Source organism: Acomys russatus, chromosome 31, assembly GCF_903995435.1.
Source record: "Acomys russatus chromosome 31, mAcoRus1.1, whole genome shotgun sequence".
Taxonomy (NCBI): Eukaryota; Metazoa; Chordata; class Mammalia; order Rodentia; family Muridae; genus Acomys; species Acomys russatus.
This window is the reverse complement of record NC_067167.1, coordinates 6,776,275-6,801,562: the sequence shown is the minus strand read 5'-3', so window position 1 is coordinate 6,801,562 and position 25,288 is coordinate 6,776,275. Positions and strand designations below refer to the sequence as shown.

General features: G+C 46.5%; 2 protein-coding genes across 2 annotated transcripts in view; one reads left to right on the top strand and one right to left on the bottom strand.

The window, feature by feature from the left end:
* The window catches only part of Timp3 (TIMP metallopeptidase inhibitor 3), a 46,854-nt gene extending 43,407 nt beyond the window's left edge, over window positions 1-3,447 (top strand). Inside the window, exons 3-5 of the mRNA XM_051173002.1 lie at window positions 1,322-1,433; window positions 2,105-2,226; window positions 3,135-3,447. Of these exons, the coding sequence (XP_051028959.1) occupies window positions 1,322-1,433; window positions 2,105-2,226; window positions 3,135-3,332 (432 nt within the window). The 3' untranslated portion in view covers window positions 3,333-3,447. The remainder of the gene's footprint in view (window positions 1-1,321; window positions 1,434-2,104; window positions 2,227-3,134) is intronic.
* A 5,776-nt stretch (window positions 3,448-9,223) lies between these two features.
* The window catches only part of LOC127212673 (synapsin-3-like), a 119,497-nt gene continuing 103,432 nt past the window's right edge, over window positions 9,224-25,288 (bottom strand). The window contains exons 4-5 of the mRNA XM_051172757.1: window positions 12,571-12,727; window positions 9,224-9,475 (exon numbers count right to left, since the gene is read on the bottom strand). Of these exons, the coding sequence (XP_051028714.1) occupies window positions 9,224-9,475; window positions 12,571-12,727 (409 nt within the window). The remainder of the gene's footprint in view (window positions 9,476-12,570; window positions 12,728-25,288) is intronic.

The window sequence follows — 25,288 nt, the reverse complement described above, 5'->3', positions numbered from 1 at the left end:
TTTGCCTGTCCTAACTGGGGCCAGGACAGATCTGTGGGCCAGTTGGAATGTGCTGGGCCCTTTCCTCAGTGGTTTGTCTAAGCAAATGAGCACCAGCAGGGTTTCCTCCAGCCACAAGACCCCTTGACCTTCAGGCCCCAGGGAGCCATTGTCCTCCAAGGCTTGAGAGCCTTATGGTGCAAGATTTTTATCTAACCCTCGCTGGGACCTACTGTGCTGTCACACACGCCATCCACTAAGTGTTTAGTGGAAATATTTGCCAAAACCTGAAACCTCACAAGCAGTTAGTGACTGCACGGAAGTCAGGGTAGCTCATTCTTTGTAGGCCATGGTGGTGGTATTGTTCACATCAGGAGTCTTAAAATGTATTTCCTGTGGAGCCAGAACGGTACTATCCTCCAGCATCAAACAGCAGCATTCTGGTCTGACCCACCAGCTATGCTCCCCACTGTGGTATAGCCGAACCCCAAGTTTTCTTGTTCTCTTGGGAAGCCCCAGCGGAGGAGAAGAGTTCAGAAGGTATCTCCTCCACCAGGGCAGTGCACTCCGTAAATAAGCAGAGGCCTCTCTCTAGACTGTGCATGTCCAACAGACGGCTTTGTGCCCTGTGGACCACCTGCCTCTACTAGCCAATTGCCAGTTAGAAGATGAGGGAGAATCAAAACAAAACAGTCCATCAGGCCTAGAAGGTTCTTTGTGAGGCACCAGTGGGGTATGCTGTCTAGCTCGTTTTAATTACCTGGGTAATTCATAATGCATTGTTGTATTTTATAGCTCTTAGGGTAGGGCTAGCGGCAACCAGACACTCAAGGCCCCTTGAGAGGTAAGGATCAGGCCAGGCCTCACTGTCCCCGTCCCACCTTCCCTGGCTCACAGCTGACAGAGTGGCCTCTGTAGTGTCCTCATATGAAAAATGGAGTTCTTAGTACCTCTTCCTTGTGAGGATCTTGGATGTAAATATGTTGCTATGCAGACCAGCGTGTCACAGAGCTGTCATGTGTAGGCCAGTTGGCTATGCCCTTGGGACTTGCAGAGAGCTCTTGGAGCCTTTCATAGTGGAGAGGGATGTTGGGGTTTGAGAGATGTGTAGGTAAAGGAATGGGGTGGGGCAGCTGGATGGAACATGTACCTGGCTGGTTGGGAAGACACCATCCTGGCTCAGGGAAAAGTGAGATGCCGTCCTCGGGTGTTCAGGGAAGCCTGTGGTGATGCCTGCAGCTGTCTGGCTGCACAGGGGAACCAGAGACTCAGATGCACTACACAGCGGCATGCTGATTGGGCCTTAGGCCCTCTCTCATGATCTTGTTCCTTTTGCCCACAGATGTACCGGGGCTTCAGTAAGATGCCCCACGTGCAGTACATCCACACGGAAGCCTCTGAAAGTCTCTGCGGCCTTAAGCTAGAAGTCAACAAATACCAGTACCTGCTGACAGGTAAGAGTCACCAGGGGGTGCCAAGGCACTGGTGGGCCTGCCAGAGCTTGAGTCAGTGGCGTCCTGAGGGTTATAGCCATGTGTCTCATGAAGTGCTGGTCTCGCTTACCCACTGCTGGCTGGCAGCCTTGGCTCCATTGTGCACCTGGTTGTGTCCTGATTTTTCATGATATCTCAGCTTTAATATAGCAAGAAAGGGGCTTCATTTTCTACAGCCCTTGACAGCCAACCAGTTAGGTCTGTCGCATGTCATAGGCTGACTGTTAGGCTGTTGTAGGAATGGCAGCATGCAAAGCCCTAAGGAATTCTTTGTTTGTTTGTTTGTTTGTTTGTTTTGTTTTTGAGACACGGTCTCTCTGTGTAGCCTTGGCTGTCCTGTACTTGCTTTGTAGACCAGGCTGGCCTCAAACTCACGCAATCCGCCTGCCTCTGCCTCCGAGTGATGGGATTAGATGCATGCCCGCCACCCTAAGGAATTCTAAGACCTGATGGCTTTGAGACTTTTGGCAGAATGTGCAATATCTTAAGCTCCAGTATCCTCTAGAAAACAGGGCCAGAGTTCATGTCTAAAGGTGTCAGGGAAGGTATCACAAAGCCAGCGTCAGTGCCCGGCCCTGGCAGTATAGGGATCTAACCGAACGCCTGTTCCCTTGACTCCAATCCTACTTCAGGCCGCGTCTATGAAGGCAAGATGTACACAGGGCTGTGCAACTTTGTGGAGAGGTGGGACCACCTCACGCTGTCCCAGCGCAAGGGCCTCAATTACCGCTACCACCTGGGTTGCAATTGCAAGGTGAGTTCTAGGGGTGTGCGTGTGTGTGCGCGTGCGCGCGTGCGTGGAAGGAAGCTTTGGTTCCTGCTCTTCTGGGACAGACAGGCTGCTGGGGTTGGTACAAGGGCGGTAAGGAATGTTGCCCTGGGACAAGGCAGGCATGAAAGCTCTGAAGAAGAATGCCTTTGTTCTGTATTCACTGCCTGGATGGTGCCTACTTGGCAGCTGCTGGGTTATGAGGGCTCTTCAGCATCCTGGCTCCTCCCAGCCGTTCAAGGCCATGACAGGTACAAGAATTTTCCCTGGAGGGTTCTGCCAAGCTGTCAAGTGGGTTCACCGTGACAGCTGACTCACTGGGGGTCCCTGCCCAGGTGGGAAAGCTGGCTGAGGCCTGCTGCCATCAGCTGCCATCCAACACCTCTCTTCAAAACCAGGTTCAGTCCCTTCCCCAAGTACAAGGTCATAAGAGGGAGTTGAGTCTCTCCCCTAATCCTCATAATAATGTCACATGCTCTTAATTAGGATTACTTCATTGTACGGGTAAGAAATCAAGGCACAGAGATCTTTGCTGTAGGATCCTGGGCTGTGTAGCTTGCTGAGTCTGATTTCCAACCCAGGAGAACTTTCATTCTTTTAGTTCCTTTATTTCCAGTGGTACTCTTCCCCTTCCCACATCTAATCTGGGACTCATAGGTCGTGCAACTTGGAACAAGCTACTTAAGCTTTCTGAGCCTCTGTTGTTTTTATTTATAGAGGGGAGTTAGAAGTGTACTCATTAGAGGCACCGTGTCTGGGACCCAGTAGGTGCTCAATAGTAACGAGCTCATAGCTCATCCTGTCAGCATGACAGGGCAGGGCCACCAGCGTTTGAAGCCAGGCTGGGCCTGCTATGGTGCAGCCCCCTAACTGTGGCTTGTGTGTCACTGCAGATCAAGTCCTGCTATTACTTGCCTTGCTTTGTGACCTCCAAGAACGAGTGTCTCTGGACCGACATGCTCTCCAATTTTGGCTACCCTGGCTATCAGTCCAAACACTACGCCTGCATCCGGCAGAAGGGAGGCTACTGCAGCTGGTACCGAGGATGGGCCCCTCCAGACAAGAGCATCAGCAACGCCACAGACCCCTGAACCCAGACCTGCCCCGCCTTACCTCCTTCCCATCCCGCTGAGCCTCCCGGACACTAACTCTTCCCAGATGATGACAATGAAATTAGTGCCTGTTTTCTTGCAAATTTAGCACTGGGGGACACTTAAAGTCTCTGCTGTCTATGGAGTTGATTTGTAAAAATACTCTCTTGGCTCTCCCCCCCCCCCCTTTCTTTTTGGTTTTGACATCACCCATTTCCATCTGGGGATCTCTGGTGCCAAGCCCAGAAAGAATGAGGCATGTATTCTCCTCTTCGTGGTTTATAATCTATATTTTTTTAGGAAAACAAAAAAAGCGATCCCATTTGGGCATTTAATAGCTACTTTTCTTTCTTCTTCCCCTCGTGACCACCTCCTGGCCCCACTTCCACATATGCTTTTTTCATGCCAGTACACAAAGTACATGGATAAGGAAAGAAGTTGGCAGAAGTCCAACTGTTTCCCAATCAGTCAAGGGCAGCAAGCAGACAGACGCCAGGTATTTGAAAGACCTTCTACACAGAGGATATACAACTGTGTCTGGATCATACGGTCTATGTCTGCATGTCAGAGAGAGGGAGGGAGGGAATAGACATACTGTAGGAATGGGTTACCCAGTCCTCTGATACTTGGAATTGTCCAGATGTTTCAGATCCTGGAGCAAGCATCCATGTCAGAATAACAGAACGTTCTGAGTTGGTGAAGACTTAAACATCTGCCCGAGTTCAGCAGGCAACCTGTCTGTCTGTCTGTCTGTACAACAATGCAGACAAAGGGCTGGGATGAACATCTTTGCTCCCATGAGACGTTCCCCTGGGAATTCTTGGGGAAGTTTGGCTGGACTCTTGCCAGCATGTAAGCTGGGGAAACACACACCAGACACTATCCCACAGATATAGTCAAGCAGATTTGGGTAGATAATACTATTTTCAAAGTAGTGTTTGGCTCATCTAGCGGGACGTGTTTATATACACATCTGCATATGCCCATAGGGGATTATGAGCTAATTTTTATAGGACACAGAATTCTATTCAATGCTGTTAAATATGCAATTAGTTTAATCTCTTTTATTTTGTTGTTGTTTGATGGGAAATTGTGACATTCCAAGTTGACCTTTTTTTTTTTTTTCATCCGAATTAAAATTTGAAATTCTGAACACCGTCAGCACACTCTTGTCCCTATAACTGAGGTCTATGACCTCTCATCTCCTTTCTCCCTTCTGCTTTGTGTTGGGGCACCCTTCATTTAATTGCCTTACTGGCCAGCTGATGGCAGGTAAGTGTGAGCGTAGGGTAGGGGCCTTCACATGAGAGGGACAGTCGCACAGCGTCCTGCCTCAGTGGAATGCTTCCTTTCCTGGATTTGAGGGACATCATACACCTCTTCCCCAGCTCAGTAGTAGAGGGGGAGGGGGACATCACCTTCTGAGGTGGTCACCTCAAGAGGATGAGCACGGTTGGTCACCAAGGGAGCCAGGCTCTGCCGTCACACTATAGGCCTTTCGTTGTGGTTGTATTTTTGTTTTTGTTTTTTTTTAATAAAACTATAATATAAATTTTCCTATTAAATAAGATGTATTTTAAGTTTTAGTGTCGAATGCAATGTCAATAGTAGGCAATAGTGTATGTTATAGTTCGAGATGGTAAGGCGGTGGCATTTAACACAATTACTTTCTGCCTTTGTTCAGATTGTGGGTATTTATCCTTTCTTAGTATCATTCCATTTTAGGAAACACAGTTACCAATTATAAGTAGAGAGAGAAAGAGAGAGGAAAAAGAGACAACAAGTTCCAGTGTCTGCCCCCACCCCACACATACCAATGCTTTGACCAGGTGTTTGATAGAAAAGCAGGGCTGGAAGACAGTTCAGGCTGCGGGTGTCAAGTTTCCTCTTGGTTGATTTCATTCCCCTGTGATCACAGGAAACAGAAGGCACACCCCCCTTTCCTAGTGTGCTGCAGGAAGAGCTGCGGTCAGAACAGCAAGCTGTTAAGGGGTGATGCTCTGACTTACTGTTTGGGGTTTATTTCAGCCTCGGAGTCTCCTAAACATGGAGCTCCTGGTCTACCCTGCTCGTGTGCCCTCCCATATGTGCACCCCAGTGTCTGCTCCAAGATTCCATTCTCAATCTCTCCTAGAGGGAGACACAGGGTGAGGCCTGGGTATGTGGCACGCACCGCACATGAAGTCAACCTGAAGATAAATAAACACAATTGGCAGAACCATAGCCCCAGTTAGCTGGCAAGGTCTTCCAAGATGGACAAAGAAGGGTCCTTTGTAAAGTCACATCATCGGAGGGCGGTTTTTGAGCTTTCTATAAGCTATAGCTTTGTTTATTTCACCTGTTCACTTACTGTATAATTTAAAGTCATTTATGTAGCTGCGACACTTTGATATTTCAATCATATCATGAATGTTTTATTTTGCTAAATCATGTGCCATGTGTAGGCTGTCATGTGTACACTGTGTCTAAGAGAAGAAAAGAAAAAAAAAAAAAAGAAACCCACATGTCATTTTTTTTTTTTTTTTTTGATTCAAATTCTATAGTAGAATGGAGGATAGAATACTGGGACCCAAGCACTCAGCTAGACTGGAGAGTCGAGGAAATAAAGGTACAACAGAGTCCTCCAGCCTCTTCCCCATGGAATCCTAAGGGTGGGAAGGAGAAGGGAAAAACAAAACAAAACAAACACACAACAACAACAACAAAAAAAAACAAAGCCAAAACAGAACAAAACCCAAAACTACACTGATGTCCTTGTCCTGTATCAACTATATCCCTGGCTCATCTGTCACCCACTTTCCAAGACCTTTCTCCCACGTAACCAGGAAGTTATGGTTTCTGCCAAGTCCAGGGCCATGACACCTGTGACTCCAAGCTCTCTTTGTCTCATCCAGGCATCTTGTCTGCCTCCCAACCAGGGAATTCCTATGCACAGGTTTTTGCTTCCCAGGTTAGCCCTCTGCTCTAGCCTAGTGCGTGGAGCTTAAGGGAGACCCAGTGCCTAGCATCTCCAGCCCCAGGCCTGCCATACACACACTGTTTCACAGTGTGCTTCTTAAGCAATAAAGGACATGATGACTTGGGGATAGATCTGTCCGGGAGATAATGTGGGTCCAGGAAGCCTTGCTACCCTTCCTTGACTCACACCAAGATGGCATTCAGGTGGTTGGCTCCCAGCTATTTAAAAATGCTAACTCTAGTGGTTGTATCAGAGAGAAAATAAAGAAAACAAGTCTTAATGGCAGAAGCATATTGGAATAGGTGAGGGCAAGAAAGCCAGGTCTCAACAGATCTAATTTGGCTTTTTTGTTTTGTTTTGTTTTTGTTTTTCAACACAGGGTTTCTCTGTGTAGCCTTGGCTCTCCTGGACTCGCTTTGTAGACTAGGCTGGCCTCAAACTCACAGAGATCCGCCTGCCTCTGCCTCCCTGAGTGCTGGGATCCAAGTTGGCTGTTTGGGTTGAGGAGGAGAGGACCCAAGGAAAATGACCACGGTTTTGGAGACAAGGAGTACCTTAGATTCTTTGTCAGCTTTTCCTCTAGCAAGTCAGCTGTGCTGAAGCCCAGTAGTGATGAAGAGACACCAGCCAGAGGGAAACCCCATCTAGAAGGGATGTATTTGTTGCTAAATTCTGCAGCACTGTTTACAGCTTTCCTCCATGTTATTTATGAATTTTATATTCCGTGAATGTATATTGTCTTGTAATGTTGCGTAATGTTCACTTTTTATAGTGCGTCTTTATTCTAAACAGTAAAAGTGGTTTTATTTCTATCACAGACCTGTTGTCTCTTGCCTTCTTGGGTCCTGACTTGGGAGGTTAGATCGATTATCACAGAGGGTCCTGCAAGCCGATTCTGCCTGTGTCCCTCTGGCCCCTGTATACAACCTTCTTCCAAGCCAATGTCTACAGCTTGGGGCACCTCAATTAAATTCTTATTTTTTTGCAACAGATTTCAGGAAAGGTATCCTTAGCTCCTCGTGTTTGCTAGTCTAGTGCTAATTTCACTCTCTCACTCTACTGGCAGGAGCTTCCCTAGTCCTATCTGACCAGATCACTATCTGACCAGTGGTGGATGGTATGGGCCTGGGACCTGTCTCAGCCTTCCTTATTTTCTTCCTGAGAATTCCATGACGGAAGAGGAGTGTAAGCGTGTAGGTGGCCATACGTGATGTCAGTGGGTCAAACTGATAATCCTAAAGTGAGTGAAAGGCCTAGTTGGAATGCTTGGAATTTCTGGGGCCTTAGAACAACTGCTGAGCTCTTCCCAGTACTCAATGAGCTATGCTCCATTGCACACCACCCACCTAAGTGTGAGCCCTCTCTTGCCAGTGGTCCAGGTCATGGCCTTTGCCCCTGTTTGAAAGGTTCTCCACTCTGAGCGCCTATCAGGCTCTATATTATTCATTTACTTGCTATAGCTCTACCACTCTCAAGGAGATTAAATTCTTTTTTTCTTTTTCTTTTTTTCTTTTTTTTTTTTTTTTTTTTTTTTTTTTTTGTTGTTGTTGTTTTTTGTCTTATGAGACAAGGTTTCTCTGTGTAGCCTTGGCTGCCCTGGACTTGCTTTGTAGACCAGGCTGGCTTCAAACGCACAGAGATTCGCTTTGCCTCTGCCTCCTCAAGGGCTGGGATTACAAGTGTGTGTCACCACACTGGGGAGAGACTAAATTCTTGTCTAAAATCTAGTCAGTCGACTAGTCGGCGATTAATAATTAACTACTTTGAAGATAAACCCTGAATTCTTTTAGAATATTTACACACGCCTGTGTTAGTCAGGCTTTGGTATTGTAACCAAATACCAGAAAGAAATAACTGAGAGTGGGGACGATTTTGTTTGGGATCCTAATTTCAGAGGCTTTGGTTCACTGTGCCCAGGAGACTGTGGGAGGACCAGTGACTTTCATTATGGTAGACCAGAAGTAAAAGAGAAGGCCTGAGCCCCGACTTTCCTCCATTTCCTTTGATCTCATCTTGGCAGCCAACCTCATCGATGGCGCTAAGAGACCCTCATTCCAAGCGTGTCTTTCCTGGCTCTGTTAATCCTCTCTGGAAAGGCTCCCCTGACAGACACCTAGAAAGTTTGTTGCTAATCTTGGTGCATTCATCCCAGTCAATTTGATAACTGAGATTTACCTATGCCTATGCACACTAACCAGACACTCTGGACTCTGTGACTGATGGGTCAATACAGTAGATACACAATGAGAGTCTCTGACTGGCTAGGTTACTCCTCCCATAGAAGACTGTAGACGTACCTGGTAGTACCTTCAAACAGGTGTTTGAAGCTCAGCAGCCAGAGCCTGGGCTCCTAAAACCAGATCGCAATCCCTAGCTAGGGTGAGTACACCCGACTCTTGTTGCCCAGAATCCTATTTCCCGCAAGACCCAAATCCACTGACCATGCACCAATCACACGAGCAAGCATGCTGTAGGCTGATCCTGGCAGCAGAGGATTCTACCAAAATTCTAGCTATGGTCACAGAACCCTCCAACCCCACTCAGAAAGATATCAGTCTTAAAACCTTCCAAATAGATAGTGAAGCCAGGTACTCTCGGCTTGGCTCCAGACAACTCCAACGGATTATACAGGTACACTCCAAAGAAAGAAAATTAAACATGCAAACGCATTGCTGTTTAATAATCACCTCAAATAAAATATCACAGCTTTTATTAAAGTTACGGCGGAGACCAGGTCCAAGGATAAGTGCACTGGAGATAACATTTTACCATTAAAAATATTTTTTTCCCTTTATACTCAACCTCTAGTTCTAAGGAGCCAGCTCAAGAAGTCCCTTGATGTGTTAACAATTAATGGAAGCGTCAGAGAACGCCAAGTCCCTTTGTCACTTGCCCTCCTGCCCGAATTCCCCCTGGGGAAGTTGAACCTTCCTCAAGGAACACTAGACATTGCCACAAGCACAGGACATGAAGGCTCCTGTGTGGAGTCCAGATAACCAGGAAGCAAGGTGTGAGCCGCCCAGAGAGACTCAGGAGACAGACACGTCAGGTCACCCCGCACCACGAAGATAAGCAGAGCTAAAAAGGCACTCACCATTGGCTTGTGGTTGGGGAAAAATGTTTGCTCCACTAGAGGAAACGACTCGGGACCCAAGGAATGGAAGATCTTAATGAGCTGAGAGAACTGGGAGAGAAAAGGAGAGATCATTAGCCAGCTAGGATTTCCCACCAGAATCCTGGCACCCACTTGACACTGGCCTTCAAGCGTCTGTCCTGCACTAAGCTCTAAAAGCTGTTGCCCACCACTAGGATCAAAAGCCAACTTCCTTGGTTGGGTACCCCTCTCTCTCTCTCTCTCTCTCTCTCTCTCTCTCTCTCTCTCTCTCTCTCTCTCAACTCCTAGAAGGCTGCCAGGTCACTGGCTTCTTCAGTTCACCCGCATTTTACAAGCACTTAACTGCATTCTTGGTCATCTCACACAAGGTCGTTGCCCCCAGGACAACCTTCTTGGGGGTCTTGCCATCCCTCTGCCTGCAATGCCTATCTTTCTAGGACAGCATTGTAGGCACTTCATGATATTTATGTTGAGTCCAGACTCTCTTGTTCAATTTCTTATTGTTACTCACTAGCTATGAGACCTGGGGGTGGGGGTGGGGGTGGGGTCACCGTACATTTCTGAATGTCAAGTTTCTCAGTTTGTACACTGCAAGATTGAGACAGTAGAGTAGTGCTGGTAGGAAGCCGGGGGGGGGTGTGGGGGGGGTGATCTGGGACACAGATGAGGGTGGAGGCCATCAGGAAGGCTCCCTGGACCTCTGCAGGGGACGAAGGGTACTCAAGGAGACAACTGTCCCTGAAGGCCTTCAGTGGTTGCCATGGCTGTGGCCTCAAGTGCTCAGGACGTCAAGAAAGCAGCCAGAGTGTGATTCACCCTAGGTTATCATGAGCTTTAAAAGGCTGGACCAAGGATCTTCGTCACTCAGAAGGCAAATGAGAATTACAAGCTGATGCCAGAAGAACAACTTGGACTCTGCAAACACAGGCACCTGGTAGCTGAAAGAAGAGCCATATTTGGTACCAGCCAAATGGTAAGATCTTGGATGGAGAGACGAGGAAGCTGAGGATAGTCCTGCTCTGCAATGGGCTCCTGTGCAGTCCCGGGGGGGAGTAGCTCACACGTGTAGCACAGCACAGAGTCATTCTAAAGGGCTTGGGGGGAACCTCAGAAATGTAAGAAATGATGCTTGGGGTTATCCGTCATTTTATAGATAAGGAAGCTGGAGTTGAGGGAGGGAGTGCAACTCATAGCTAAGCCAGTGGGTTATGAAGAAGAGCTGCAGCACTTACTGTCAGCTATGTGGGCCTCAGTTTCCTCTTTGGTACAGTGGAGATACCTGCTTATTGGGAGGTACACATTGGGGCTGAGCATATGACACAGGAAATGCTATGTTGCTGCTGTCAAAACTACAGACTATTCCCTTTTCAGGGCACTCAGATCTTATGATCCCGTTGAGTCTTTTGATACAAGTAGACCAGAGACAGGAGGACAGCAGCCAAGACTATCAACATACATTAAGTTAATCCGAATAATCATTCAACAAATACTGAGCACCATCCCGGCATAGACTTAGCCCATGTGTAAGAGGCAAGAATTGTTGTCACCATTTCTTGTGGGTATGCTGTATATCAGCCACCATGACAAACGCTTTTTATGCCCCTGCCAAAAACCAGGAAGGCCCCATTATTATCATCCTTCTCTAAATATGGATGCGAAGTTCAGAGAGGTTAACCAATGGCTCAAGGGCATACTACGTTTAAGTGGAGAAACTTGGCCTTGGGCAATCTAGTTCCAGAGTCCAGACCAATCAGTGCTCTTCTTGCCCAGGTGATAGGAAACAGGCAGCCAAACAGGCTGGACCAGAGATTTCATAGCATTTTCTCCACACCTATGAGCCTCCTCCGTTCCCCACCCCCCCAACCTCAGGTATGAACCATAGGACAGATGACACAGCTGTCCTATCTGTTAATCGGCTGTTCCACTAGCATGGAAGATTAAGCGGCCGGCACTCTGGTGTCACCATTGCACACTGTGTCTGTGTGTGTGTGTGTGTGTGTGTGTGTGTGTGTTGCTTGTATTAAGGGAGACAGATGGCAGATAAGGAATGACGTCATTTATGTGCAGACCTTTGTGTGGGGATAACAAAGCAGAGTTAGGGATCTGAGAAGATTCGAGAGAATGGAGGAGGGCTGGAATTTTAGGAAGACCCTTTGTTTTTGATGACATGTAAGTGGAAACTTGGGTAAATCAAATGAATCGTTGAGATGAGTGAATCAACAGGGAGGAGAAAAGTGTGAGAGCTGGAGAAAGAGGGCTTCAAAGTCTGTTTTCACCATACACCAGCCCTAAGATCTCGGAGAATTCCCTGTCCAGCCTGAAACGAAGCCTTTTCCTCTGTGGGAAACGAGGAATGATGCCATCTTCACCTGCACTAGTAGCAAGGGTACCTGTAGCAGTTTTCTAGTATTCAATAAGTGTTTAATAACTTTGAAGAGCAACAGTAAGAAAACTATGCTAAGATGTTAAAAATACACACACACACACACACACACACACACACACGCACACACACACACACACACACGCACACACACACAGCAATATAAGCCGGGTGTGGTGGCGCATACCTTTAATCCCAGCACTCGGGAGGCAGAGGCAGGCGGATCGCTGTGAGTTCGAGGCCAGCCTGGTCTACAAAGTGAGTCCAGGACGGCCAAGGCTAACCCAGAGAAACCTTGTCCCGAAAAACAAAACAAAACAAAACAAAAACAAGCAAACAAACAAAACCCCAGCAATGTGTTTATTTTTGTTTGAGACAGGATCTCACATAGCTTAGGCTGGCTTAGGACCCTTACTATATATTCAAAGATGACCTTGTCTGATCCTCCCGCCTCCGTCTCATAAGTGCTGGGATTTAGGCAGCACCACATCTGGCTTATGCAGCACTGGAGACTGCGCCCAGCACCATACCAACCGAGCTATGCTTCATCAAGATTACTATGCTGTTCCTATAACACAATCCTGTATCACAATGTGTTTTATACATAGTTAGGAGGCCACAATTCCCCGAGGAGACCTAGGCTCAAGTTGCTCTTTCAGTTGTTTAAATAAGATTCCCTTCCTTGCTGAGGGTCTGTGTCTGGGGGAATGGAGTCATTCACAGGGCGGGAGGCCACCTCATGCTTCCCAGTTCTCTCCCAGAGGGCTGGCCTGTCACTTACCACCCAGGGCTTGCTGCAGAAATTGTACACGGAGTAGAGAGAGTTGACAGCAGGAAGCCCTCCGTACTGGAGGCCGATGACCAGGCTGCGGTAGTCCTCAGCCAGAGCCATGCTGTAGGCATGCTGCCGGACCAGGATGAAGTCCGGTTTGAAGGACCTGCCAAGAGAAGAAACGACAGTGGTATTACCACATGGCAGAATGACCAAGCGACCCTATGTGGCCGCTACCCATAGAAGCTCTCAGCTGACAGGGCAGGGGAGGGGAGGATGGACAGGGACACACACAACTCACAGCTACTCAACTACTGAAATGAACTGGAAAGAACAGATACTTTCTTGTGTTTGGATTTTAGGCTGTTTCCTAGATTCCCATCTTTCTTTTAATAGCTAGGAAAAATGTCTCAAATGACTGAACAATGGAATAACTTACATGCATTCCCTTGCACGTGGATGCTGTCAGCTCTCATTTCTCAGAGGTAAATCCTAACACTCAGGAAGATGCATAATTTGCTCAAAGAGACACATTGCAGGTAAGTGGAAGGGTTAAGTCTATAGCTGTCAACTGTCTGGTGGCGGGACTTCCTCCTTGTAGATTTTTGATCAAACTGGCCTTGTGCCTTCTAAGTTGCAACCCCTGGAAAGTGGGAGACTTCTAGAGCACACAGGTTCTCTGCTGGGACCCTCTGGAGACAGGGTCCTGATAAATGCTTCTCAACAGAGTTGAGGGGAGTGCTGGGCTCCCCCACGCTATAGCTGGGAAGATTACATCTTTGAGAAATTAATCCCACCCACCCACCCGCACCCTGTCTCCTGGCAGATTTACAGTGTTCTATTCACACTGTCAAAGGCCGACTTATTTTTGTGTTCCTTCTAAGACACATGAGAAGCCAGCCTCACAGTGGGCAGAGGGTGGACACTCAACACAGCACCATTGATCTGTCTATCTCATCTGGAGTCATGTCCCTAGCTTCACAAAAACTCTGTCCCTTTAAAATAATCCAAATATTATAAGCTAAAATAATCTTCAGAGAGGAAGGAGGACTTGCTCCCACTGAGGACAGATTAAAAGAACGTGCACACTGCAGATGTGTCTCAGGCCATGTTGACCTTGGTTCTCAATAGATACCCCAGGGTTTGTGGCACTTCCATGGCAGGTATGTGAAGGGTAGGTATGGTGGAGACGCCTATGAACATCACCTCCCCTCCTGCAAAGCAAATGCAATGGTCTTCTCTGCTAAATGGTAACTCGTCTCCATGGGCCACTTAGACCAGATTGTGGCCTGTCCTCTGACTCGCAGTGTGTTTATGGGAATGGTCAGCCTTAGTGTAAGGAAAAGTTAAAAGTCGGACTCTCGGAACGAGAGCAACTGTGATGGGAGAAGGGAGGAGGGCTTTGACAGCAACTAGAAGCACTTACTTGTAACAGAACCGTTTCCAACTTTTATATGCTTGACCAAAAAGCCCCCACGGAATGTACAAAGAAGTAAACAAATTTGCCGGAGACTCTACGAAATGCAGGGAAAATTCCTAAAAACCTTTATATACACATTTTGGTCCAACTATGCATTTTACTATATACAGAAGGCATTCGTACACATAATTGATTTTATGCTTTCTATCAGTGATGATTCTGGAATTTTCTACATAATGCAATTATATGAATAGTTCCTCTATGACCAAAATACCCTCAAAAACAAATTTCTTTTTTTCCTTTCTTCCTCTCCTCCCCTTTCCTGTCTCCTTTCCCCTCCCTCTCCCCTCCCCTGGGTCTTTTCTTCCCACCCCCACTCCCTTCCTTTTCCCTTTCCTGATCTTCCTCCTCTATTTCCTTTTCTTTCCATCCCTCCTTTCATTATCACTGGTAATCATATACTCAGGGCCTTCATTCTAGACAAGCGCTCTGTTTTCTTCCTGTGGTAATTCCCTCACACTGCCCCTAAAAGGACACCCCACTCCCACCAAAGGCACTTTCAAGGCTGGCTTTTTCTAATGTTCAGCTTGCAACATATTCGCCAATACCACAGGGTGTTTTTTGTTTTTTGCTTTTTGTTTTCCAGTACTGGGGACTCAATCCAGGACGTATACATGTCCTAGCGCTGGGCTAAATCATTTTTGTTTTTGTTTTTGAGACGGCATCTCATTAAGTTGCCCAGGTTAGTCTTGAACTCTCTCTGTAGCCTTGGCTGGTCTTGAACTTATTTTTTTGTGCCTTAATCTCTCAAGTAGCTGGGGTGACAGGCCTGTAACTGCCAGGTATCATAACACTGCAGGTTTTTTTTTTTTCTTGAACAATGAGTGTTTCAATTTGATAAGTCACATCCCCTAAAAGAGACCCTGTATGTCTCTGTTATTTGGCTTTTCATTTTTGTTTATTTATTTTTTAATATTTATTTACTATGTACACAGTGTTCTGCCTGCATGAATACCTGCAGGCCAGAAGAGGGAATCAGATCTCAACTTAGATGGTTATAAGCCACCATGTGGTTGCTGGGAATTGAACTCAGGACCTCTGGGAAGCATAGAAACATACTTTTTCCATACTTCCCCTGGTTCAGTTTATCCGATGTTGCCTTCTGCTTACTCTCTCTGTTTTGCTGACTATAGGGTCCAGACAGTTGGGCAGAACCCCTTCCTGGCAGGGTGGTCTCTACTGTAAACAGTAACAGTAGTGAACTCAGTGTCTTGCCAGGGATAAGGCCACCTTGATGAAGCAGTCAGAGGTTGTAGGGTGGCTATTTCTAGCTTATTTTTAGCTCTGTGAAGAATTCCTAGCAGGGACAGAATTGAGAAAATATGGTCAAACCTTGCTGCTTAGGAAGAGAGTGTTCAGACCAACTTCCGAGACTAGGATAGTGTTTTAAAGAAAATATTTTATTTATTTATTTATTTATTTATTTATTTATTTATTTTTATTTTTAAGTATGTGTCTGTGGGGAGTGGAATGGAGACAAGGTGTGGATGTGGATACAGTGCTCACAGTAACCGGATGAGGGCATCAATGAGAGCGTGCATAAGAAGAAATGAATAAACAACAAACATCACAAGGAATGGCCATTGTGAAGGGGAGGGAATTCGTGTGGTCACAGGGAAGAATTGAAGTGTGATGGTCACTGAGTCCAGGCAATAGTATGTGTCCCTGGTAACTCTGGGGTTGCTTCACAGTGTCACATGCTCAGTATTTGTAAAGAGCCATCAGCCCCAACAGGAAAAATTTAACCCCAAGGAGCTCAAGTTGGCCTCTTAAGATTCTCACATCAAATGTGTGCAGGTCTTTTCCACGCGTGAGGTACGAGGGCTGGCGAGGCATGTGCTATCATTGATAGGCACAGTCACTGCCACATAGAATGCAAAGGTTCCTCTACGACAGAGTTCTGAGGAGTGTTCAGAGATTAGTGACCAGTAGCAGGTAGCTGCTTCCTTCTAACACAGAACTCTGATTCCTCTGTCCAATCAGAGGACAACCGCATTCTCCATGCCTTCTAAACATCCATACCTCTGGTCCCCAGATATTTCCAAGCGCTACAGTAGAGGCTGAAGATGCTGAGACGATGGGGACAAGATCCCTTCAATTTTAGAACTGACAGCCCAGGAGTAATATGGAGCCATGTGCATGAAGGTGGCGCTAAATGAACATTAAACACATCTGTGTTTACACAATTAATTGTGTTGGCCCTAGTCACTATAGACAAGTTACGGAAACCAGCCTAGGTGTCTATCAGCAGAGAAATACGGAAAGAAGTGGAATTTCATTCAGCAAGAAAGAAGAACGAAATTAGGTCATTTACAGGAACACGGATGCAGCCAGAAATCATTATGCTATGTGAAATAAATCATACTCAGAAGGATAAATATCAACCACATCTTTTCTTTAATTTGGGGATCACAGATTTTTACATAGCTACATATAATCATATGATATGGGAAAGCAGAGACAAGGTTGTCTGGCTAGGGGAAAATGAATGTGATAAAGGGGAAGGGAGAGTAAGAGGGAGTGACTGTAGTCAGACTTCATGTACACTTGTGTGAATGTCTTTCTGAAGAAATGCCTGTGCCCTCTTATGAATTCTCACACCCACTGTATGTATGTATATACAACAGATATATATCAAATTTTTTTTAAAAAGTAAACAAATGAAATGATAAAGGTGTGGACGAAATACTGAAGTGGCCCAGAGTGTTCAGTTCTTCCTGGGGCAGGTCTGGGTGAATGTGTATAGTAAGGCTTAGATCTGGGCTGGAGAGGTGGCTCGGAGGTTAAGGGCTCTTCCAAAGGTCCTGAGTTCAATTCCCAGCAACCACATAGTCGCTCATAATCATCTATAATGAGATCTGGTATGCAGGTATACAGGCAGGCAGAACATTGTGTAAATAATAAATAAATAATAAATCTTTTAAATTTTTTAAAATAAATAAATCTTTAAAGAAGAAGAAGAAGAAGAAGAAGAAGAAGAAGAAGAAGAAGAAGAAGAAGAAGAAGAAGAAGAAGAAGAAGAAGAAGAAGAAGAAGAAGAAGAAGAAAGAGAGGCGTATGTTTTGGAAAAGAAGGGGAGCTTCTTTATGGACAGGGGTTTAAGAGTTCTCCAAGTAGGAGGAAGAGTGTTGTGGATGTGGATGTGTTCTCTCTCTCTCTCTCTCTCTCTCTCTCTCTCTCTTCTTTTTTAGCAGGAAGAGCTCATGATCAAATTTCCTCCCATTAGCAAACTGTTACTGTGGCAGGAACTGGCTTTAAGATTCAGATCCCTAAACAATGGCCTCATTAGACTCCTTGGAGTTGCTGTCTATGAATTGTAGGGGAAAGGAGCTGTCAGCTAAGAAGTTAGCTGCTAGAAACCCTGTTTTGCTACATGGAAGAATTCCATTTGCTGCAGAATAGATGCTCTTGTGGTCTTACGGGACAGAAACAAAAGCCGTACCCATGACTGACTAATCCCTGATACCCACAGAGCCTGGACTCCAGCTACCTTCATCTTCTGAGCTAAGTGAACCATGAGGAATCCTTTCCTACCTGGGCTCTATTGAACCCAGCCTATAGGTTGTCATCAATATTGCTCTAACACTGGGACAAAGTGAGGAAGTCTGCAGCCAGCTCTGTGGTTGGAATAGAGAGACATGTGAAGAGGCAGCAGAGTTGAGCACTGGTAAAACACTATAAGGCACTCCCTCGCCAGCCCATCATGGCTTTCCGTCTCTACTATCTCGCAGGGTCCACATCCTGGGTCTTTCATGCCTGGGCAGGATCTCTGACAATTCCACACAAGTTGGCTCTGGGGAACTCTTGCTGGGGTTCCTTTTTATTTTTTTTTAATCTCATCCTTAAACTTTAATATGAGCTCTTGGACCCAGGTATGTCTTAGAAGTGGCTGTCAGTACTCCAAGGAAATTGAGGATGACAGATAATAAAACGGCAAGGATAAAATAGAAGGTACATTGCCGGGGATTACCGAGGGCTCAAGGCAATGTCAAGAGAGGCAGGGGGCCCAAGGCTGAGTCACTCTGACCCACTAGAGAAGTGTCATAATTCCTTCAACTATGCGAGGCCTTGCGGTAGCAGGAATGGATTCTGGCAGGCCTTTGGCTGGGACCTCAGCTAATGAGCAGGCGCCTCATTATCCTCAGCTGCTTTGCTGAGATTTTGCAACTATCCCTTGTTCTTCAGCTTCTAAGTTGGCGAAAGGTGACAATCATGCTGACTTGGGTCACATCCATATCGGTTCCTCGCCAGGCCTGGGAAGGCTCCAGACATTCTGATCTCTGTGCGTGCCAGCCGAGAACGCCCAGGTTTGTTATGGACTCTACGCTGTCCAGAGCCCTCTCTCTTCTGCTTCTATAGACCTAACCTGTGGTGTACAATCTAGGGCACAGGGACCCAGGGAGCTGCAAACCAGCAGGAGGGAGGGAGGAATTCTGAACATCACGGCTGTCTCTGTGTCCTAAGGCTCATGATATCGGGCATCTCGCTGCAAGTGTAAATCACAGGAAATGTGCATGCTCTCCAGAGGGTGGGGGACTGAACCCCCAGCTGGGAGGACTTGAGAATTAGCAACGGTTTCCTGAGGACCTGCAAGAAATTAGACCAGGCTCAAACAGAAATTAGGTGGCGGCCAACCAGAAATCTGGCAAGGAGCTGAAAACAGGATACTGCAGCCAGGCTGGTTGGGGCCCACAGGGAAGCTGCCAGCTACATACGCCAGTGGGGAAGGGACTCGAAGGAGCTGACAGGAAACCTGCTCTCATGAATCACAGGGCCTTCAAGTATTTTGAGGGTAATAAAACACAGGCAGGGGCTGTTTGAGGAAGCAGGCTTCGCATCTCTGTTCTCAGGGTCTTAGTCTCTTCATCCCGGGCTCTTCTTCCTCTTTCGTGTGGGAGGATCCATCACTGGCTCCATCCTCTTCCTCAGTCTTTTACCCTGGAGCTTCTACCTGTCCTGGGCTGAATCATGTCTCCCAAAAGCATAGGCTGAAGTCCTGATCCTTGTTACCTGTGAGGTGAGTTGCTATGGACACAGGGTGTTCATAGATAGCATTGAGCTAAGACAAGGTCACACTGCAATGGACTGGACCATAATGACTGTCTTTGTTAAGAGAAACACACACACACACACACACACACACACACACACACACACACACACACGAGAGGGAGGGAGGGAAGGAGAGAAAGAAAGAAAGAGGGAGAGAGAGGGGGAGAGAGGGAAGAAAAGAGAGAGGGAGAGAGGGGAAGAGAGAGGGGGGTGGAGGGAGGGAGAGAGAGGGGGTATATAAACATTAATGAAGGTAATGATGGTCCGTAATCTAGAACCTTCCAAAGACTGCTGACAACTGTCAGAAGCTAGCAAGAAGCAAGAAAGTGACCTTCTTGGGGCCTACAGAGGACCAGATGCCCCAGCTTCAGACTTTGAGCTTCCAGAATTAGAAGTGGATGCATTTTTGTCATTTAACTTTACAGTCTGTAGTGCTGTGTTCAGCCACCTCAGTAATCCAATTCCCGGGGCAGCCCCATATTCCGGTAGCTTCTAGGATTTTCTGGCTTGTTTTGCTCTTCTATATAAATCCATCCAGACTTCCGTGCTCCTCTTGCCAAAACAGCGGCGGCCCTGTGGTAGTCTATCCCAGGAGCTGTGATGAAATACCACAGACAGGGCGGCTTAGAAACAATAGAAAGCTGTTTCTTGTGGTTTTGGGCGCTGGAAAGGTAAGGTCAAGGAAGCAGAAGAGTCAGTGAAAAGTGAAGGCCTCCTTTCCAGTTCATGGCTGCGCCTCCTTGTTGCATCTGTACCAGGCATAGCAGGAGGGAGTGGAGGGACTCTCTAGATCTCTCAGCAAGGACACTAATCTCACTGCATCCTAAAGATTTCTCTAACCTCTAATGGCCCCATCTCTTAATACTACCACACGTATTTGGGGGAGATGTACATTTAAACTACAGCAAACATTAAACCCAACTAGTAAAGAATATCCCTACTTATAAAAACACACTGAAAATTAATGTTGTTGTTGTTGTTGTTGTTATTATTATTATTATTATTATTATTATTATTATTATTATTATTATTATTATTATTCAAACCCATCAATACATAGGAACATGGATAGAAGGACACACACCAAACTGCTAACCTGGTGATTTGAATGGCGGGGGCGGCGGGGGAGCGGGGAGATGAGAAACAGAAAGTCGGATCTTTTTTTTTTTAGTTATTCTCTCTGCCATAAAACGAAACAACACAGAACAGTTTTTATATACAGGATTAAAGAGTGAGGCTATCTTCATTCTGGGAAGCAGGTGAAAACCATAACAATGACGCTGTATCACAGGAAACTCTAAGGGTACACTGCCACATCGCTACAACTATCTAAAAAGACAACCAGTTGTATCACTAAAGCCTTGAAAGATGATGGTTTGAGAGGCGAAATGGAAAACCCGCTCATTTGGTGAAGGGATGAGAAGTCATCAGGAGGCTGCGTATCTCCTTTAAGATGTCCATTTTTCTTATAATTTGATGTTAACCAAAGATTACGGTAGTCAGGCATCTATAGACGATAGGTAGATCGATGTGCACTTGATAGTCAACTATGCTGCTTAGATTTAATGGTTAACTTGATACAACCTAGAATTACCTGGAAAGTGTCCAAGTTGAGGAATTATCTAATCAGGTTAGCCTGTGGGCCATGACTGTGGGGGAACTGGCTTGTCAATCAATGTAGGAAGACCTAGTCCATTAAGGGTCTAGGCTTGGCTCTGGATTGTAACGGAGGAGATAAAATGAGCTGAACACTAAGCATTAAATAAGCAATGATCTGTGTTTTGATTTTCTCTCTGCTCTTGACCGTCGCTATGCTATTTTAAGTTCTTGCTTTGACTTTCCGGAAATAATGGACATGCCCCACCCAATTCACCTTAACTGTCAACTTGCGATACTGTAGAGCCATGTGACAGCAGAGTCCCAATTAAGGAACTGTGTAGTTGCGATAGGTTGATAGGTAGTGTGTGGGGGATTGTCTTGATTATCCATTATTATAGGATAGCCAAGCCCACTGTGGGTGGAACCATCCTTAGTCAAGTAGACCTTGGCAGTATAAGATAGAGTCAGGCATGGTGGCTCACACCTTTAGTTCCAGCATGGGCAGAGTGACTCGAGGCCAGCCTGGTCTACAAAGTGAGTGTCAGGACCACCAGGGTTACACAGAGAAACCCTGTTTTGAAAAACCAAAAAGGAAGATCGAAATCTAGGTGAGTGAGAGATTGAGCCAGGAAATAATGTTCTTCTCTGTTTTGTTTTTCCTTTAGGTCCCTGCCTTGACTTCTTTCAGTAATGTTCTGTGACCTGGATTCATAAGCCAAAGAAACTCTTTCCTCACCAAGTTGGTTTTGGTCAGAGTGTATGAACACAGATTAAGATAGTGACCTGAAAGTGTAAGTCAAATAACTATTTCCTTCTCTAAGTTGCTAAGATTTTCTTTTTAAAACTACAACAACAGAAATAAAATTAAACAAGGACAGACAGACAAGAAACAAGTCTCTTCCACTGTAGTCCCAGCTAGGACCTTGCTTTATCTCATTGTTAAGCCTGTGGGGCATGGCAGGCGGTGCTGGTGGCTGATTCTCTCAACGACCTTCTGCACTCACATGGCATTACTCTTTCCACCTAGAGGAACTATGCTAGGAGTCCTTCAAAACACCAAGCACACATACATTGTGGTAGGAAACACATGTTATCCTACACTAAGGAGGAAAAGGCTAGTGGTCCCTAAAGCTTATTAGCAGAATCCAGGAGTGCCAGGCCAATGAGAGAGCCTGTCTCAAAAACTGGGAATGCAGCACCAAAGAATGATGCCCAGGGATGGTTTCTGGCCTCCAGGCACATGCACACACATGTGCATAAGAACTCTGCAACACAAATACACGCCAATAAATAATTATCAAACCCCCTGATCAGTGGCTTGGTCTTGTCTTTTTTTTTTTTTTTTTTTTTTTTTTGGTTTTTTGAGACAGGGTTTCTCTGTGTAGCCTTGGCTGTCCTAGACTCGCTTTGTAGACCAGGCTGGCCTCGAACTCACAGCGATCTGTCTGCCTCTGTTCTTGTCTTGATCTGATCTGAAATAATAGCAACCATACTAGGAAGTCTCAGAACAAGCTTTCATTTAAGCCTCAAAGGAAAAACCCATGAGAAAACTGGGGCACAACGCTGTTAAAGAACCTCCCGAAGTCACAGGGCTCTTGGGAGTGAAGCCATCCTGTGGCAGCTGTTGTAGCTGCTGGTTTCCTGATCTCAGGGAACCGCCTGGGAGCTTCCCTATGCATCAGAGGAAATTAGGAAGCATCCTTGGCCTCTAGCCACGAAATGCAGTTGCAAACCCACATTGGTTTGAGACAACCAAAACTGTCTTCAGACATCACCAACTGCACTGTGGAGCTCTATTCAGCCAGGAGCTTCTCCCACTTTGTTCTCACAGGCAGTAAGAAAAATTACTTCCTCTGTGCTGGGACTCATCTCTAGGCATTTAATATTATCTTTAATACCACTAAATCTAATCCTCAAGATGACCTTATAATGAATGCGGAGCCTATTGATAAGCACAGTTTTTCAGAAACTCAGGTGTAGAAGATTAATCAAATAAGAACAAGGTTCGCTGAGAATTGCAGTGTGTGTGTGTATGTGTGTGTGTGTGTGTGTGTGTGTGTACATGTTCATATGTATGAATGTGCGTAGAGGCCAAGGTAAACCTAGGGTGTTGTTTAGTGAGGCAGGGGTCTTTCAGCAAGCTTCTGTGATGCACCAGTCCCTGCCTCCTTAGTGTTAGTTTTTTTGAGATAAGGTCTCACTGGGTAGCCCAGGCTGACCTGGAACTCACTATATAGCTTAGGCTGGCCTCAAACTTGCAGGCATCCTCCTGTCTCAGCCCCTGAGTGCTGGGATAGTGAGCATGAGCACCATGCCCAGATGTTTCTGGGTCTTGAGAAGATGGAGCTAGGCTCTAAGGCTGATGTCTGTGGCCTTTCTTGGGTGTATAGTAGGTGCCGAACACACAGATATTCACAAAGCCCATGTCAAAAGCAACACACAATGAGCAAGGCTTCTCTTCCCAATGGCCTGGTACATGTAACACAAAGGACATTTAAAAAAAATAACGTTAAAAACCAATCGGAAAGCACTCTGGGGGGGAGCAGAGGCAGGTGGATCACTGTGAGTTCGAGGCCAGCCTGGTCTACAAAGTAAGTCCAGGATAGCCAGGACTACACAGAGAATCCCTGTCTCAACAAACAAACAAACAAATTGGAAGATGACAAATAACAAAAATATTGGGGAAAAAAATCAAGCCCTCCTCTAACCCCAACTATCCTTGGCTCGCAGTGCGCCCTTGGGAATGTCATTTTTCCCCTTAGTACTCCTCTTTCCTCCCTGTTAGAGACAGTTGAGCTAGAAGACCCCAGGGCCTTTCCTGGGCCCCACCTTGGGAATTAGGTTTCAGTTTCTGCTCCTAGCATCTCTGTCCTTTGCTGTAGTCCACCAATGTTGGAATGGCTTCAAGAATTGCCAAGACTCACTGTGGGGTGCTAGCAGCAGGACGGTCACTTAGAAACCTCCTCTCCCAGGATCCCCTGTCCTGGGTTCCCTAGATGAAGAATCCAAACCAGAGCTTGGAAGCATAAGACTCAGTGGTGAAGGCAGAAACAAAGGAAAGGAGTTCTGTTGGCCAATACAGGGTTTGGTGGGAGTCGCAAGGAGAACTGGAGCATAACTAATACCCCACTTGCAGAAACAAGTTGGGGAACGGCCATGCTACTGACTCTGTAGCTGGTGGAGGAGGGGACAGGAAGGGGTCTTAACCTCTCAGTTGTCTGGGGATACAGTTATCCTCAACTCAAGATGCCAGAGAAGGCCCCGGGCATAGTGTTACTAAATTGTATTGCTTTCTGGGTACACTGGCTGGCACAGAGTTGAGCACAGATCATTCATTTCAACCCACTTTGCAGATGAGGAAAACTGAGACCTGGGGTAGTTAAATATATTCCCAGAACAGGAAGCTAATTACAGTTCATAAGGTTCATAAACAGTCTCCACTCCTGGAAAGCAGGACTCATGTCTGAAGTGCCTCTGTTTCCCTAGCTGGGTGTTGAGGTGTGCTGGTCAGGCTGCGTGTGAGGTGAGGTTTATTGGGGTTTTGGAGCCTCCAGGCTTGGAGATATGGAGGACTCAGGCTCACCCACGTGGGTCCTGAGTGGCCCATTCTCTTCCCACAGCTGCCTTAGCTCTGAGGGCTGTCAGCAGCCTGCAGCACTGTGGGCCTCCTGCCAGGAGATAAGGCAGCTGAGGAGAGGTGGGCCCCGAGCGAGCAGCTGTTCCTTCTCCGCATGGCTGGGACGGATGTGAGAGATACACAGGGATGTGGGGGGAGGGAGAGCCATTTTGAGATAAAAATTAATAGTTTCTCCCTGGAATGACAGGATAGCACATTTCAGACCAGGGACGGGAGCTAGCAGAGATGGATGCCTGAGCCTTCTGTCATGGAGATCTATGCCAACAAGTCACCTGTCTGTTGCTGTCAGGTTAATATCCATCTAGCCAAGGATCACTCAGCATTTCCATCACAGAAAATACACACTAGTGGGCACAGAACTCTAAAAAGACACACCTTTCTCCCCTTACCCAGCCTGGGGCCGGGGGCTCAAAGCATCCACGCTGGCAACTTCTCCAACCCTCATCTGCCTCACTGCCCTCAAATGTCCCAGTCAGGGGTCACATCCTTCCTACCACATCCCAAGGTCTCCCTGCTTCCCTCATGGTGAGCTTCTTCATGAGACAGCTTCCTCCTCTTGAGGAACAAGATGGGTCCTTGTCTGTTCTATGAAGGGAGCCATCAAAAGGTACCCTGAATGTTCCCTCAGAGAGAGGAGGTTGTGATGCAGAGTCTGAAAAGGAAACGCGGACCCAGGTGACACTTCTTGCAGTCTAGTCAATGTGCCCCGCTCCCTCCCGGGCCTGAGGTCACAAGGGTCTTTTTTTTCAGAATCAAGCGTGGGTCCATTTGCCACTTAGCCAACTCCAACAGGAGAGCTCCCTTTAGGGCTCAGCACAAAGAAAGCTGCACACAGGGTCTTTAAGGGGGTCTTAGATAAGATGGTTTTCTCTGTTAAATCCCAACATATGCAGGAGCAAGCTCAGCTCCGACAGACACGGCCCAGAACCCAAGAGGATCAACGTTTAATGTTTGTTAAG